The sequence below is a fragment of the Populus alba genome, chromosome 8 (genome assembly GCF_005239225.2).
Source record: "Populus alba chromosome 8, ASM523922v2, whole genome shotgun sequence".
NCBI classification, from domain to species: domain Eukaryota; kingdom Viridiplantae; phylum Streptophyta; class Magnoliopsida; order Malpighiales; family Salicaceae; genus Populus; species Populus alba.
In genome coordinates this window covers 11770806-11789230 of record NC_133291.1, presented here as the reverse complement: position 1 = coordinate 11789230, position 18425 = coordinate 11770806, and the positions used below count along the sequence as shown (strand labels likewise).

The 18425-nt window shown below is 32.5% G+C and overlaps 3 protein-coding genes across 3 annotated transcripts; 2 read left to right on the top strand and 1 right to left on the bottom strand.

Annotated features, from left to right (window-relative positions):
* Positions 1-2274: 2274 nt before the first annotated feature.
* LOC118057263 (uncharacterized) lies at positions 2275-2859 on the top strand. The gene has a single exon (XM_035069783.2). The coding sequence runs from the start codon at positions 2275-2277 to the stop codon at positions 2857-2859; it is 585 nt and encodes a 194-aa protein (XP_034925674.2).
* A 5769-nt stretch (positions 2860-8628) lies between these two features.
* Positions 8629-11710, top strand: LOC118057252 (malate dehydrogenase). The gene is made up of 7 exons (XM_035069772.2): positions 8629-8790; positions 9476-9634; positions 9770-9945; positions 10251-10528; positions 10618-10753; positions 10836-10947; positions 11418-11710. The coding sequence occupies exons 1-7, from the start codon at positions 8748-8750 to the stop codon at positions 11510-11512; spliced, it is 999 nt and encodes a 332-aa protein (XP_034925663.1). The 5' UTR covers positions 8629-8747; the 3' UTR covers positions 11513-11710.
* A 4054-nt stretch (positions 11711-15764) lies between these two features.
* Positions 15765-17968, bottom strand: LOC118057242 (transcription factor MYB14). Its single transcript, XM_035069761.2, has 3 exons — positions 17724-17968; positions 17250-17379; positions 15765-16727 (listed from the first exon to the last, which is right to left on the bottom strand). Exons 1-3 carry the CDS (start codon positions 17854-17856, stop codon positions 16133-16135), a joined length of 858 nt encoding a protein of 285 aa, XP_034925652.1. The 5' UTR covers positions 17857-17968; the 3' UTR covers positions 15765-16132.
* Between the last annotated feature and the right edge of the window lie 457 nt (positions 17969-18425).

Here is an 18425-nt window from a genome sequence, read left to right as displayed (position 1 = left end):
TTAGTTTGTTAAAGTTAATTTTTCTTTTATTTAATTATCTAACTTTCATGACACGTATCCCGGGCTTGACATGTTAACTTGGTTTGATGGGTTAACCCAGTTAATTCTGGGTAAACCTGCCATTTTTTTTTTCTATTTAGTTATCAAACTTTCATGATGTAAATCCCAGGTTTTACGGGATAATTTGGTTTAAAGGGTTAACCCAATTAATTCAATTTTTTTTTCTTTTTCTTTATTATTTTTTCCTTTTTGTTGATTTTTTTCTTTTTTTTTTAAATTAATCTATTTAATTATCACACTTTTATGATACGACCTTATAGCCAGACCTATATCCAATATTCTTGAGTTCGGTGTTACAGTCAGGTTTACTTAAACTTGGGTCATACAAGTTTAATTTTATTATTAATATTATAAATATTACTTTTAGGTCAGACGTCGCAGCCAAATCCAAGATTTTTATTTTTTTTATTTTTTTTATATATAAAAAAAAAATCCGCGGCATCGCACGGGTATCAAAGCTAGTTAAAATTAAAAGGAAAAGGTGAGCTTACAATTCTTTACAAGTTGGAAAGAATAGCGTGCGTGCGTCTTGCCATACCCTCGCAAATTGTACGGGAAAGGGGAGAGAAATGAAGTCCTCGCATGGCTGGGCCATGTCTAGCAAAGCCATGTTAGGGTCATTTCGAATATCGAACGAGAATTGCAACATTATTATTCAAATTCAAATACAATTGTATACCCAAAGTCGGATTCCAACGCGGTGGTATTCGTTTCTCCATCAACAATCCTAAAAATGATCAAAATCATTTTTTATTTGGATTGATTTAAATAATTTATTTAATTTTGCTTTTTGAGTGAATGGTGTTTGTAATGAGATGTCCTTTATTTGTCAACACAGGCAACTGAATGCTGTTCTAGATGCTTCTTTCGAAGTACTTTTGACGTGGGTTTCAAAAAACATTAAGTTTTTTAAGAAAACGACATGCCCTTTTTTATTAAATGTCTATTTGGTTTTGAAATTGCACTTGCCGTATAATCTTGGTTTTTCTATTCAAATGATACTTTCTATTAGAAAACAAAGGTTACGTAATTTTGATGAGTACCTTTGGAAGTGCAAATTACGTTTTTAAAATTTTTTTTATTTAAAATAATTTTTATATTTTTAAATTATTTTTATATGTTGATATTAAAACTAATTAAAATAAATAAATTATTTTAATATATTTTTAAATGAAAAACACTTTACACTATCACCTCTACCATAATTTCAAATAAACATTTAATAATAATTGTTTTTTAAAGCTTTTTTTTAAATTATATTTAATTTTTTTTAAAAAAATATTTTTATATCAATACATAAAAAAAATTTAAAATAAAAAATATTGAAAAAAACGGCATATCTAAAAATGGTCCTCAAACCAATAAAAAATTTCTACTTTTATTGTTTGTTATATAATAATGGTAGGTTGCTGAACTGTCAAGGACAGGCAAATGCTGCTAGAATACACACACACACTTTTGCGGTAACAGAGGACGTGAAAATGAAAAGCATATGATGAGCTTTTCTAAGAAAACTTTCCATCGAAAAATACAGTCCAACGTTGACGGAACCAATCATCCGTAAATAATTCACCCATGAATTTGCCTTGTAATAAATAAATAAATATTGCTAAAAAATAGAAATAAAAATTGTCTCTATACTATCGTCCGAAAAGAGAACATGATACCCTTAAGAAACATGCTTAGCAGATCTTACAAGACAACCACCTCTTTTTATTTCCATCGACAACGAAATTATCCACTTTATATTACAATAATGGCGTCGGAGCCCACATTGAAGTGGCATTGCACTAAAAAAAAGGAGTTTTTACAGGACTCCAGCTTTAAGTCATCTCCTGGTAATCTTCGGACCCAAGATTGCTCCCAATAGGGCCACCAAGACTGCCGAAAGTTAAAGACTCACTCGACTAAGAAATTAATTACATGCATTTTCCAAGTCAATTTCTTGCCATCATCCCTACCAAAGCCATCTGTGTCTTGTTAATCCTTTTAGCGTCCTTGATTAAGGAGTGGCATTTTTGCACCACAATAAATAGAAAAGCTAGAGCAATATATAGGGAATACACAAGCCTCGCTCCATAAACACCAAGGCACCATACCGAATTTCTGTTTACCTGAGTAAAGCCTTCCTTACAAATCTCCTTCTGCTAGTAGGATCTTCTTTTTCATAGCAGACCATAAGTGGACGTAGCTGAGGGATTTCAACACTCAATGATGTCCCGCTCAAGACTTGCAAAGAAGCTTCAACCAGCCAAGAAGGCACTGAAACGCTTCGCCAAGACACTGCAATCAAAACTCCATGATCTCAACCTTTCTAAAGCAGTCAAGGTCATCAAAACCAGCACCGATCGCCTCCTCGCTTATTGCTCTAGCCGTCTCTTTCTTCCCTTTAAGAAACGTTCCATAACAAAACCAAGAGGCCGCTGCCGCCAGTGTAACCATTGTTACAGCAATAAAACTCTGCTTCATAATACCTTACCGCCTATATACATAGACAACCTCTATGCCTCAGAACCAAGTTTGATGTCTGCCAGGCATTTCCACGCACGTGCAGAAACAAGTAGTGGAGGTAAAGCTGTGACTGTTGAGAAAGTTGTCCCAAGAAAAGAAGACAAGGCAAGGAAGAAGACCGTGTATAGCATTGAAGATGCATGGAGAGAAGTTGTTGCTAGATCACCGCAGCTGCGGCCAGTGGATGAGAGGGCTGAAGAATTTATAAACAAATTTCGTGAAGAGATTAAGCTTCAAAAGGAGAAATCAATTCTTGAATATGAGGAGAGGTTGGCTAGGGGTGCCTAGAGAGTCATTTTATTCTTTATTTTTATGTTGGTATTTCATACTATTTCTCAAAACAAAGCGTGAAAGTGTGAATAGCAGGAAAATTTGATGGCGTGAACCAGATCTTAGACGTCTTAGGTACATAATTCGAGGTAGATTCTTGTTTTCTTTCGTATTTGAAGACATGTTCTGCAGAATGGTGTGATTATGGATATGAAAATAGTTTGTGTGGGATTCATTATGCATCTTCTTTAAATTGTATGGTGTATTCGATTGGTTTGAGGTATAAAAATTTTGATTTTGCGATTGATTTCTAACAGATTGAAGATCTTATTGTACCATATTTTTCTCCTTTTTTCTTCTTTCTTAGACAACGATTCCCAGAGGCTGAGATAAGTGAAAGATTAGAAAACTAATATACATATATGTATATGTGTATATATAAAGACATGGATCATTTATTTCTCATCTGTTTGGTTTCCAAAAGAATTTCGCAGCACATCCTGCAAATGTGCAGCAGTAACAGAGGGATTGGAACTATGAGTTTTGTTTGGCAAAATAGAATCTGCAGAAGAAGTCTTTCCAGTCCATTGTTATGAGAATTGCATGGCGCTCCTTCATCTGCTCTGTTTGCAAGGAGAGGAATCAGAGAATGTACAGTGCTATTTCATCAAATAAAAGTAGCATCGTTCAGAGAACTTTCCAATCTGTTTAACTTAGAATGGAGGGAACTAACCAGTTGCAGGATTAAATTTTCAGCTTGCTTGGCTTCGGGGTTTTACATCTCTTGTAAGCAGGACTTTTTCCTGCTTTGGTTGATTTTGGTCAAAGAAATTCTTTCATTCAAACTTCATTTTCTCAGGAATTCGATCGAGTGAGGAATCAGGACATCACCCAAGCGATTCCAAGAACACTTTATGCGAATTCTTTGGAAGTTACAGGACATTTGATTTCTGTGTCTGGAGTCGCAGAATTCTATCAAAAAAGAGTGAGTAAAAAACTTATTTTAAATACCTTCAAATAGTTTATAATTTCTCTCTATTAAAGCCATTGCAGTTAAAACAAATGAAATATCGCCTGAAAATTGCTTCCCGCAGACAAGGTACATGCACATACGGGAACGTCGTGTTGCTACATAGACGTCGCTGTCGTTAAATAGCCGTTGTTGTTGTAGTAGTTATTCTGAGTTAAACTATCAGTCCCTAAAATATCTGAACCAAAAGACCAGAAGAGAGAGCAGTTCATCGACACAAACTCTGCTACAGGAGCAATGCAGCACTCTTCATTTATTCTGACACATACACAATAATACCGGTGTGTTGGTAATTACAGTTGAAATTTTGTTTAAATAACATGTTTGCCGGATATATTTGAGATCAAATTAAAAATAAAGTTTATTTAGAGCTAAATTTTATTGAAATTTAATCTTCAACATATAATTAATATTAACATAATTTAAATAAGTAGTGGGTAAATAAGAAATTAATATTAAAAAACTTTTAATTGCCATGTTTTGGTTAAACCAAAAACCTTCTAAAGAATTTTACCTCCTATTATAAAGAAATAAAACTTTATTAGTGTTTATAAATAAAGTGAATAGTTAAAAAATTAAAATTTAGCCTAAAAGACACTTAAACTTTTAGAAAGGAGATTTTCTAGGCAAAATGACTTTTGAGTTTAAATTCATTTGGGTGAATGTGGGTTTGTAAAATAATATTTTTTTTGTCATAAATTTTTTTTTTTATTTTCCAATTGAAATCTACACTAGATGGCTCAATGTTTGTCTAGTTCAACTCATGAAAGTTAATAATCTCTTTCTTGTAGATCTAGATAATTTTTTCAACAAAAAAAAAATACAGATTTATAATTATTATATTGATATTTATTCTTGATTTATAGTAGTTAATCAAAGATTGATAATGTGATAATTAATTTTTTTGACTTTTTATCTTTTAAATCTATTATAAAAATAAAAAGGGGTGAATGAAAAGATTAAACAATGATTTTTTAGATTTTTTCATACTCTTACTCACCTTATTTTAAATGATTTTCTTCTCCTTTTTATGTTTTGATTTTCCTCCTAGAAATCTAAGGGCTCATGCTCACTATGTTAAAAAATAATTGAATCATTTTACCTTGGTTCAAAAACTTTAATTTAAAAATGCATCTAAACTAAAGTGGTGATTTTAAACTATAAAAAAATATATTGCAAACATCATAGTTGCACGAATAAGCATAAGAAAAAAATTTTAAAAACAAATAATTTATCTTTGACAACAACAAAAGTTTCAATCCTTTAAAAATGCTTAAATAAGTAATATCCTTATTTGTTTTAATTTATTTTTTGTATTATTAATATGAATATTAAAATTTAATTTTTATATTATGCAAACTAGAATACATGTTTAGTATGCATATATATATATATATATATATATGTATTTTTATTTTGAGTTTTATTTTTATAATATTTTATAGATTTAAACATGTATAGTACTCTAGATTTCTCTTAAATATTTTTTTTATGCTATAAACTAAACTTTTTTACCCAGTGGCCTAATATATTTACATCTTTTAAAAATACAATTAGAGTTTAAAGCAATGCTCTGAAATCTGAAGTTCGTTACCAACAATTCCAATTAAGCATTTCAAGATTACAGCAACCAGCTGAAAGACAAAACAAGCTCGAGCTTCATGATGATGGAAATTGCGGAATAAAATTTGCTCCCAAGTAAAGCCCGATGGGTCTATTAGTGCAAAAAATCTTTCACCGGGTCATCGCGATGTATCTTTTTCATCTGATATGCCTCTATCTCCTCGACGGTGACCTGAAAATGGAATAAAAAAATTTACAGATATAGTCGAATGACAATAAATCCAGTGGTAAAAAAATCTTTCACCGGGTCATCACGATGTATCTTTTTCATCCGATATGCTTCTATCTCCTTGTCGACGGTGACCTGAAAATGGAATCAGAAAACTTGCAGATATAGTCGAATGACAATAAATCCAGTGGTAAAAAAATCTTTCACCGGGTCATCGCGATATATCATTTTCATCCGATATGCTTCTATCTCCTCGTCGACGGTGACCTGAAAATGGAATCAGAAAACTTGCAGATATAGTCGAATGACAATAAATCCAGTGGTAAAAAAATCTTTCTTAGGGTCATCACGATGTATCTTTTTCATTCGATATGCTTCTATCTCCTCGTCGACAGTGACCTGGAAATAAAATCAGAAAACTTACAGATATAGTTGAATGACAATAAATCCAGTGGTAAAAATAATCATGGTAGAAGGTTAAAACATGCCTCATCATCTCATTTGACAGTATATTTGCGCTTTCTTTCATCCTTCCCTTCCTTCCTTCTCTCATCCTCGTGCCAAAAACAAAATAAACAAGAGAGTAGAGAGATTATTCTGAATTTGATTAAATTTAAGAAAATGCTCCATGAGTTCACTCAAAGGAACTTTTTCTATACGATATATAAAAAAACAGAGGAAGCTAAAATGAAATCTATGCAACTTTATCTACGTACCTTCTTAAGTGCCTCTGTGAGATGTTTTAGGTCAAGCACCAAGTCATCAAGTGCGTCAGTTCCCCAGGTAGAAAGCCGTTTCTCCTCCGCTGGAGCAGGCGTCTCTGCAGTAATATCATTAATCAATACCAAAGGAAAAATTGTTGGTAGTTTCTGGTCAGATTTTAAATTTTTTTAATCTTCATGGGTTTGAATTTTTTTATAATTATTAAAAATTTATATGATTATTAATTTTTAAAATTCATAAAATCAATCAATATATATATATAAACTAATCCAAACACTTATATTAATAAAAAATAATAATAATAAAAGAAAGGAAGGTGCAAGCATTCGAAATGAAGCTGCTGAAACAGTAATAACAAAACTTTGACAGGTCAACAGGGGACCAGAACAGCCAGGATTTCTAATCAACAGAAGCGGACAGGTGGCATCAAAAGCAGAACATGACACAAAGATTGGCGATTTTTTGGCCAGTTCGCCGAGAGCTTTCTGTTTATCCCATCTTTTTTAATTGCAGAGAAATATAAGAGAAATGAAGTTTTATATCTAAAATTAAAATTTTGAAAAATACAGGATCAAAATAAAAAAAAAAGGTGCATCTCAATAGTGGAAATGAAGAAAATGGCTATTTTTTTTTTATTGTTATTCTGATTTCTAAGCCTTGTTCTTTTATTCATTTCTATTTTGTAATTGTGATATTTGATGTAATATAAGAATCACTCTATCACAATATATCAGACATGCCAGATTATGTACACGGGAACACGTGAAACTGTAACAAGAGAAATTTTGTCAACAAATTAGAACAAAAAATAAAATAAAATGCAGTGACCAAAGCGCATACATCAAAAGGCCTGATAAAGCAAAAAAGGTTAAAAAGTTTGAAAAGTGACGTGAATATACACGAGTATGAGTGTTAATGGATGGTTGATTGCACAGTGTTTATATTATATGATAAGAGGCCGTGATGAGTAAATGCACAGGACTGTTGATGGTGACTTGAAACCATATCGTAACGCCGGAGGATATATTAAGGTTCGAGCTTGTTTCACGTGTGTTGGCTTTGTTTATTTTTATGATTAAAAAATATTTTTAAAATTTTTTAATTTTTTAAATTATGTAATATAATAAATACTGTTTATTTAGATATAAAGCCCTATAAATTAAAATAATATAATGATAACCCAACTCTTGACACAAAAAATTATAAAAATAGCATATAAAAAATAAGATTATCTTTTCGCTGGGCAAGAGTAGCAAACAAAGGATGAGGTTTTTTTTTTTTGCTAGGACTCAGACATTAAAAAAATGATTAACACAAGTTTTGATGAGACTATAAGCCCGTTTGGCATTGCTGTCAAACCGGCGTTTTGACAAAATTCAAATTTTTTTTTTTTTGTTAAAATTAAATTACGGTTGTATTTTTTGGATCGTTTTGATGTGCTGATATCAAAATAATTTTTTAAAAAATGAAAAAAATCATTTGCATGTATTTCGGCACGAAAAGCTATTTGACTGCCAAACACGCTCTATAAGCCATGAAAAAGCGGGCATTCTGCGCTGGAGCTACACACGCAAAGACACCTGGGCTTAGGTTGTCTTTTCAAATTTATAATATTTATAAATAGCTTCAAAATATTTATATAAAAAATATTATTATGTGATGTAATTATTATTGAAAATTTTAATATAATTATTTATGTTATAGATATTATTATTTTTATTATAATTAATATTATTAATAAATTTGAAAAGAAAATTATTATTAATATTACAAAAAATATTATTTTTTATATTATAAATTTTTACAATAATTTTTAAGAAATAAAAAAATAAACCTGCCATGTAGTAGTGACATCCAACTAGTTATTTTTATAGGTAAATATTAAAAAATATAAAAAAAATATATTATTTTATATATTTATAAATAAAAAAACATTTTAAAAAATAAATTACTGTCAAACTCAGCTAACCGTGGACCCAGAGCAGCTAACGTCCTGGTGACGGTCCGATCCACCTGCCCATCAAGCATGGTCCATGTCGTCATTTAATTCACCAATCTCAATGCTCCCTTATCAAAATTTCACGAATCTAATCAGCATATGCGTCATACCCCACGCGCACTATCTTCTAACAATCAATATCCACCACTTAAATTAGAAAAGATCACCAAAACGACGTCGGTACATATCTAATTGTTATTGACTGGCACTAGCCATTTCCTCGAATAAATAACTCCTTTGCATTCGTGTTTTCTCTCACTCAAGAAAAGCCTCTTTACACTCTCACTGCATTTGTTTTACCTCCTCCCTTCGCTATCAACGAACGATCTTAAACGAATCGCTCTCTCTCTCGATCTTCACCAATGGCAAAGGAACCAGTTCGCGTTCTCGTTACCGGAGCTGCAGGTACTATCACAAAACCAAAAGAAGAAAAATATCAGTCTCACCCTTAAGTTTTCCTCAGATCTATCACGGTTTGACTTGATTTGATGCTAGACTTTGAAATATCATCGATCTTGATTTTACTGATATAGATCTAGTGTACTTGGTCATGATTAGGAGGATTATCAAGTTTGTGATGCTAATAGATTGAGTTTTGAAAGCGAAATTAGTTGATTCAGTTACTATTACTCGCTACGAGATGATCGGTTACTGTTTGATGCGAAACTATTTTAGAGTTTGTTGTAGTTGAACTGTACACTTCATTTAAATGATCTTGGCATGTAGATCTGAGATTTAACTGAATAATATGTCTCTTTGTTTTAAGTTTCAAATCATATTACTGATTACGAGCGCTCAAGTGCTTTGTAATAATATCTAGTTCGAATTGAACTCGTAAAATAAAATTATTGATTTTTTATTTTTATTTTTTATGAATTGTTAAATTTGGAGAATTATTTTTATTTCTCGGTTTAGTGGTTTTAGTTCTTGAATGTACTCGTAGTTTTATAGCTATTTTATCTGTAAACCACAATGTAACAATGCGAATATGGAAAATGAGCTGTTTTTGTTTTGTCCAGTTGGTCATTTGTAACTGCAACTAGCGGAATTACTGATATTGGTTGTTAACAAAACGTAATTGGGTTTGCAGGACAAATTGGATATGCCCTTGTTCCCATGATTGCTAGGGGAGTGATGCTTGGTACTGACCAGCCTGTGATCCTCCACATGCTTGATATCCCACCTGCAGCCGAGGCATTGAATGGTGTGAAGATGGAGTTGGTAGATGCCGCATTTCCTCTTCTTAAAGGTATCTGCCCTTAATTCCCCTTTTCAAATTGCTAATGAAATTTTTGTTGAAGAATACTATGTTTTTTCCGTATAACATGTTGTATTGTAAGGAATCAGTTGTATAATCATGAAATATGACCAAAATTTGCTACAGGTGTTGTTGCCACAACCGATGTTGTGGAGGCCTGCACTGGGGTTAACGTTGCAGTAATGGTTGGTGGCTTCCCAAGGAAGGAAGGAATGGAGAGAAAAGATGTGATGTCTAAAAATGTCTCAATCTACAAGTCACAGGCTTCAGCTCTCGAGAAGCATGCAGCTGCAAACTGCAAGGTAACATATTTCAAAAAATAGACAAAAAAGGCTGCTGTGTGGATGCTTTGTTGAAATGATCGTTAGATTACATATTGTGAAACAGAAATGCTTGTTTAGTACTGGGAGAAAACTATGGGATCTATTGAATTATATTGGAAATCTGTGTAATATATATTGTTACCATTTTGAGACATCCTGGGAAATTCCTGTTGCTTTCAATGTGTATAAAACTGAATGCATTTAGAGCTGCTTTGCTTGAGCAGCACAGACTTAACTTCATTTGAAGTATTCTCATGACTGTTGTTACCTTTTGTTCTGTTCAGGTTTTGGTTGTTGCTAACCCAGCAAACACCAATGCATTGATTTTAAAGGAATTTGCACCATCTATTTCTGAGAAAAACATTACTTGTTTGACAAGACTGGACCATAACAGGGCACTTGGTCAAATTTCAGAGAGGTTGAGTGTCCAAGTCTCTGATGTGAAAAATGTCATCATTTGGGGGAATCACTCGTCTTCCCAGTACCCTGACGTCAACCATGCTACTGTTAAGACTCCAGCTGGCGAGAAACCTGTGAGGGAGCTTGTTAAGGATGACGAGTGGTATTAATGATTGTATATGTTTTAAAAGTCTCTTTAATTTGGTTTGGAAAGGTTTGGAGCACAATGTTAATTCTATTTCTTGGTTGAAGGTTGAATGCAGAGTTCATCACTACTGTTCAACAACGTGGTGCTGCAATCATCAAAGCAAGGAAGCTTTCAAGTGCACTATCAGCTGCTAGCTCAGCTTGTGACCACATTCGTGATTGGGTTCTTGGAACTCCTGAGGTTTGACAATGGTTGCCTTGCTTTCTGATGTTCAATTGTGCAAGTTTGGTATTGTGGTATGATTTTATTTTCTTTATTGTAGGGTACCTGGGTTTCCATGGGGGTGTACTCTGATGGTTCATACAATGTACCAGCTGGTCTCATTTATTCCTTCCCTGTAACTTGTCAGAATGGAGAGTGGAAAATTGTTCAAGGTAAGGATTGCCAAATAAAATACCATCATTTTCCACTCACTCTTCATGATTTTATGCCAAGACATGAGATTATAATGTCAGATATTATCTATTTCTTGTAAATGTACAAGATTCTTTTGTTTGTATCTTTGGCATTTTGGTATTGTTTTTATGGTGTTTGCTGGTGACTGCATATATTTTTATGAAGTATTTTTGGATCTCTAAAAACCTGCTCTTTCTCTTGTTTCCTTTGCCTTGGTCTGGTTGTGCGGTAGGCTTAGGAAAGTGAATTTTTATGTGATGAAAAATGCATAGAAGACTGTGTTTATGTTCTTCTTTCATCTTGATTGTGGAGGAGCAAGCTACAGTTTATGTTCTTCTTTCAAGTTTGCCTCTGTATGAAAAGCTTGTAGTATTTCAGTTCATATTAATCTTGAATTTGAGCTTTCCTGGAGTATTACAACTGTTTTATGGCTCTTTCTGTGACCCAGGGCTCAGCATTGATGAATTCTCAAGGAAGAAGTTGGATTTGACAGCTGATGAGCTTTCTGAGGAGAAGGCTCTTGCATACTCGTGTCTCTCTTAGATGGGCTTTCCCCACCCGACACGCTGGCGTGTAATAACACAGAGAGCCCATTCACCTTCCAAACCAGCCGGCAGCGTTAATTTTTCAATAAAGCTTTTGTTATACCTAGATGAATTAATTGTGGAGGAGCTGCCACCTTGGATCTTTACTTTGTTAAAGACTCTCACATAATATGAGGATGTTTGAATTTTTGTTGTATGTTTTCCTCGATTGAGACTTCAATAGCTGCTGCCTATACATGATGAGTTCTCAAGGTAATTTTGTACGGAAGATGGCCTTTTTTTGGTCTTGCATCTCATTTGGAATATGATTCTATGATAAGTTGTGCTAGGCATAACCGTGTGCTGTCTTGCTTTTGTGTGGTTCTATGGCATAATCATCCGGCTTTCCGACAAGTATCTGATGTGTGATTTGAGTTGTCCACGTTCGCGAGGGTTGGATTGATTGTTATCTTAGCCCAACCCGTTCTCAATTTCATATACGAAGGGAAGCACGAGCTTCACAACGACATGTTCTACAACCAAGTCCATTGTAGATTCATGGCTCTCCATTGAAGAACTCCACGCCATTGAGCTCCAGATCCATTTTAATAGAAAACTTTAGGTAATGTGCAGTATCATTTTGACTTTCTATTTCCTTATTTCATTTTCTATAACAAAAAAAAAAAAACATGTTTGTTTCATTGTTGTGTTTTTTAAAAAAAAAACAATTTTTGATCAAAATAATTTCCTTTAAGCAACCAAAAATGGTTATTATATATGTTCTGTTTTATTATTATTATTATTATTTATTTATTTTATACCGCACAACTACTATCATTGATATTTGCTTCCTCAAAAGATTCCACGTTCTCGCTCTGAAAAATCTGAAGAAAGAGATAAATAGTCTAAATTAAGATATTCTTCAGAGTGGATCATGGAGCATCATAATATTTCTCATCACTATGATTACAGGTTATTTTCATTATCATTTCTTCAACACATCCATATCTTTTAACATTATCATCATTATTTTAATAAAATTCACAAACATATTATGACTATCTTTGACTCGTATCATTGCGACCACCAGTTTCATATCATATCATATCACCTATTACTACCAAAAATACTTACCAATAAAATGAAAGTCATAAACTTTGTATTGCTATAATCCCTATTATCATTTCTACCATCATATTAATTATTATCATATTGTCATTACCTTCACCGTCATCATGCATGTTGTTCTCGTGAACAAATTATATAATATATTATTTTTTATATTTTTAACTAATAATATATTACTGGATTTTAAAATTATATATTTATAAGGATTTTCTCTTCCGTACACTTAGAAAAAAAAAGTTTGAAAAAAATAAAAAAAGATTGTTGGTTTTCTATTATTAGAAAACCAAAACTAAGAAATTGTACCAAAAGGGCCCTCGGTTTTCTAAGAAATTTATTTAAGATATTAAAACCATAGACTATAATAAATGCTTTTAGTAAAAAAAAAAAAAAAACATTCAAATTATCCATCGCACAAAAAAAAAAAGCCTTATTTGTCTCGCCTAATTTTTTATGGCCATTTTTTATGTTCTTTTAAATATTAGTCGAAGAAATATTGTATTCAATATGTATGTTTTCTTTCTGTTTTTGAAAAAAAAGAAAATAAAAAAAAAGAAAGTGATAGATGAAAATTAAAAAAAAACTATTTTTCAATTGTAAACATCAACCTAAAATAGTGAAGTCGCTCTTCTCTTTTATCACGGAAGGGATCACAGGGAATTGGAAAAGGGGGCTGGATGTAGTATAGAAAACACGTGAATAATCTCGTGGGGTAGAAAAAATCTACGACGATATTAACAAAAACTAAAGCTCGTGTTGGGTAAGATACTATAACAACTTCTACTATTAATTCTTTTATATTTTTTCAAAATTTTTATTTTCATTCTCAATTCTTTTTTTTAAATGATTGGGCTATTATTAGCCCAGATTTAAATTTAATTGCATGATTTTTTTTAAAAGAATAATTAAATGAAAAAATTAAAATGAAAAAAATACAGATACTGAATATGTTTTGAAAAGTTCATTTCTATGCTTTATTTTTTTAGTTATTAGACAACTGGTCCCTATAATTTTCAAAAAATATGTTTTGGTATTAAACTTCATTTCCTTTATTTTTTAAGTTTTTTTATGAGAAAAAAAAGGTCGTTGCATTCCAGCTTAGAGAAAAAAATTTGTTATTGGTGACAATTTCTGCCACTAAAAAAATATTTTTATGTTAAATGATTTCATAAAATAAGAGTGATAAGATTAAGTTTCCCCCCCTGAAAATGACTAAATAATATATTTGAGCTCAAGAAGAATTTTTTATTCAGGTTGATTTCAAGTTTTTAGGTGGTTTTTTAGGACATGAATTGATTTAACAAGACTCCTCGAATGTTTTTTAGGTATTTTGGGTCAAATATTGGTTCAAAATAGATTTTTGAATGAAAAATCAAGAACTTTGCTTTTTTAGCCACATCATTATATTGATTTTTTAAAGCTTTTTTAGTCTCTTTTTAATAGAGATTATTTTTTAATTATATTGGGTATGTTTAGTTTTTTAGAAGGTTAGTACGGTTCATTTTTAATTTTTTAAATATATTTAATATAAATTAAAATTCTATTTTTTATAGCATTTTTAATATGTGTAGCCTCATATACTTTTTTTTTTTTTTTTTATTTAATAAGTTTTATATGTGTATCGATTTATATTACAAATTAATTTTAATAAACAAATTCACTAAAAACAATCAAGTAAATAACTCTTATTGTGATATTAAATATTTTAATCTATATTTATCTTATAATTTTTTTGGTTATGTTTTTATTTATCATCAATGACTTTAATATGTCTTTTTTAAAATATTTTTAAATTTATGCTTTAATAAATACCTCTTCTTTGTTATTTTTTAGTCTTTTTCTAAATATTAAATTTTAAATTATTGGGTGTGTTTATTTTTTTAAGAGGTTAGTATAATTCATCTGTAATTTTTTTTTATACTTTTTATAAATTAAATATTTATTTTGTTTTATTATATTTTTAATATGTCTAGCTTTACATATTTTTTTCCTTTTATTATTTGTATTAATATTTATTAAAAATTTATTTTAATAAAAAAAATTCATTAAACATAACTAGATAGATGACTTCTTTCTTGCTTTTAAATAAAGTTTTTTTTTTTTTTTCATGTTATTGCTATCTATATATATATATATATATATTTATTATCAATGTTTTTTTTTTTTCAATATGATTCAAATAAAATAAGTTTATTTAGTTAACCAAACAAAAACATAACGGAGTTATTAAATTTTTTTTCTTTATACCATCTAAATATTTTACATAAAAAATAATACGTACCGGAACGTAGCGGGAGAAGCATCCTAGCTAAAGCTAACTAATGATGTCCGTGAAGCCTTTACTTGGGTCTCGGAATCCATAGCAAGCAACACCTTATGAAGCTCAGAAAAACAAACAGGCAGAAGTGAAATCGTACGAAATAACAGGACATTCATGATGAATTATGACCTTACGTAAAGTTAATTAAAGCTCTTTCTTTTTCCCTAGAATTGACTAGTTGCAGTGTATTCTCATTAAAGCAAGACAGAGGAAAGATGAATGGAGAAATTATATCCATTTCACACTGCTACTTTCTCGAGAACAATCATATCCAGGAAGAAAAGTCTTTTTCGAGGATCCATCAGTCAATTCCTTCAAAGATTTGTAATGATTACAAGGAGAGACAGTAGCAATGTCGGTCGACGTATCAGCTCGCTAGGAGGCTGATCCCAGGAGCGGATGGTTTACATGAAGGGTGGGGGGACATGGCATCCCAAAACTTTAGAATTTCTTACATTTTTGCCCTAATATTTTCAGATTTTTAGTTATACCCTTTAATTTAACATGTTTTGCTTCCAAAATTGTCCACCGATCTAAATTGTCCACAGCATATCAACTGTTATTGTAGCGGTTCCAAGTTCACCACTACAGGAATTTTAAGCTAACCATCATCAACTGGTTCATTCTGTCTGAGTAATTAATCCAGGAACCACTTTCATGATCAAATGCAACATGGAGGCAGGCAAATGAAAAGAATCCAGTCACGAGAGCATAAAATGTGATGCGTTAGAGCTAGATTATAGATCTCCACCGTAATACAGGTATACAACGACAAATTATTGTATGAAGTAAATTCACACAGATCAAACCAGTTGCAGAAGTTCACTGCACAACCGATAATAATCAAGGATTCATAACATTAATTCACTATTTTGATTTACATAATGGTTAAGAGTTTTATGAATAAAAAGATTCATCATAAACATTTGTTCAACGAAGATTCCACCCTTTAGACATCCCTCGTCACTATACAAAAATTTCCTATATATGTAGCCCACTTTGTTCTTCTTTGTGTCCTCTCAATTTGCAGCAAATCAAGGGAAAAATCGCCCCCCCCCCCCTTTTTTATCTATACTTGCTCTTCTTTTTTCTTCTTCAACCAATGATTGTATCTTTAGGACTTGGACAAGTCTACCCCACGATTTTCCAGGTACTTTCGATGTCGAAGAGGTCGAAAACAAGACACCATAGTATTCAGATTCTTTCATCCGCCAGATAGTTATACCTCTGCAAGTATTGAACTGGTAGTTCTTCTATTCCCCCAGATTTAATAAAAAGGTTGTACCAAAATCCCATGTTATCGTCAACCTTTGGACCGTAACCATTACATCCTGCCGGTTCCATAGTGTCTGGTGAAGGGAATGGAAATTGTGAGTCGTCTAGAAAATTTGATGTTGGCATGCCAGAATTCTCAACCATTTCTGCTTCTGACCAGAAATCTTCATCAATCACCGGATAAATCTCTGACGAGTCTATGTTTTCAACCTTGATCAAGCCGGTGTTGTTTGTTTCTGAAGTGGTGGCTGAAGTATCCGTGACTGAGGAGTGGTCACTAGAAGAGGGTTGAGGGGACATTTGCGCGTACTCTGTGCTCTTGCACCCTGAAAGAGAAGGAATAGTCGAATTTGCCGATTGTGAGAGTTTATTGTCATTGAGATGACAGTCTGGCATGTGTTGTTGCGACTTGGATTCGCCATTTTGTTTGAGTCTTTTTAGCAAGTGGGTGTGCCATACATTCTTAATCTCATTGTCTGTTCTTCCTGGTAATCTTGATGCAATTGCTGACCACCTGGAAAATGGAAGAAAATTTGTGTGAGATAATGAGCTGGACAGCAAGTAACTTGATCTGCATCGAAAACACAATCTCATGATCTACTTATGATTGACATCGAGCTGTACAATTTCCTCTTGTGGTTACCTAAATTAATCAGGGAAGCTCTCAACTCCAATTATAATTCGTTTCTTATCTTTTTCTTAAAAAAAAAAATTCTGTTTCAGTGGTGGGGTTCCTGTTCCAGATACTGCAGTCTGATAAAACAAAAGAACTTTGTGGATAACATAGCTTCAGTCCCTACTGAATTTGAAGCAGAAAACACGTTTGTTTCCGTGAATTAAACTCCTAGACCCCACCAAATAATTAATGAAGAAGAGAGAACCTATGCAAACACAAATTGCCATTTCGTCATTGTTTATTTGATCAAGTTAATTAATGGTGATGAAGCAACTTAAATCTAATGAACAATGGAAGTTTCCAGGAGCAAACAAGAAATCACTTCATATATAGAATTTGACAATCCAAGCAGTGCGGTACCTATTTCCAAGAATTTCATGCAACTTGATGATAGTTTCCTCTTCTTCCTCGCTGAAGTTGCCTCTCTTTATATCTGGCCGCAAGTAGTTTACCCATCGGAGTCTGCAACTCTTGCCACATCTTTGTAAACCTGCAGAGAAGAGAAATAAAACATTAGCCATGCAATAGAGATAACCAGGACCTTGTTAACTAAGATAGCTTATTAGACTAATTTGGTTCAAAACTCTCATTATAAATTTGCTTTAACAGATATCATTCATCTAATTTCTGACATGGAGCTTAGATTAATACTCCTCGAGACCGACTGCCTCTTGGCTGGCCACACACAGCGGAAATAAATAACCAAAAGTTCCAGTGTCAGACAGAATCCTTTCACGCGTTCTTTAGGGCTAACCTTCATAGCAAAATTCATCAAAAAGAACGTTCCAGATGCCTTTAGATGAAAACCCGGGAAGGGTTATCGGAATAACTTACCAGCTTGCTTAGGCAGCGCACGCCAGTTGCTATGGCCATATTTCTGAACGTAGGAGATCAAGATCTGATCTTCTTCAGGTGTCCATGGCCCCCTTTTCAATCCCATTTTCTCACAGCAAGGAGCCCTCACCATGTCGTTTTCTTTGGTTTATGTACGAACTTGAATGAACAGTACAGATTAATTCTCTCTTATCCTCCTTTGATGCCTTAGAGAACAATGATTTTCACTTATTGGTCTCAAACTTACAAGGCCTTGGTGGATATTTATACACCAAATTCTAATAGCATGCACGTGCTTGAAAAGTCCAAAGACGAGAAAGATTAAAAGCAACAAGCAATTTCCAGGAACCAAGAGTCTCCATCGCTCACACACACAAGGTCAAAAACACGGGGGGCAATATTAGATTATATTAGTTTAAATGTAATTTATAAAATCACCTTTTGAGTACCGACTAGAGTGTGAGATGTCCTCGATTGTCATATAGTGGCTACCAAGTAAAAGGACACGAGGGGATTGCTCCTTCTTGCACTATTCTTTATTATAAGGAGATTAATGAATAATTACTGGGTAGTGATCGGTTAGCGTAAGCTAATGGCGATACAAATTAGAGCACATTTGTTAATGATGTTCAACCGCTCATTAAAAGCATCTTTTTTTTTTTTTTTTTATGCAACTTGCGGTTGCACACGTTAACAAGCAGC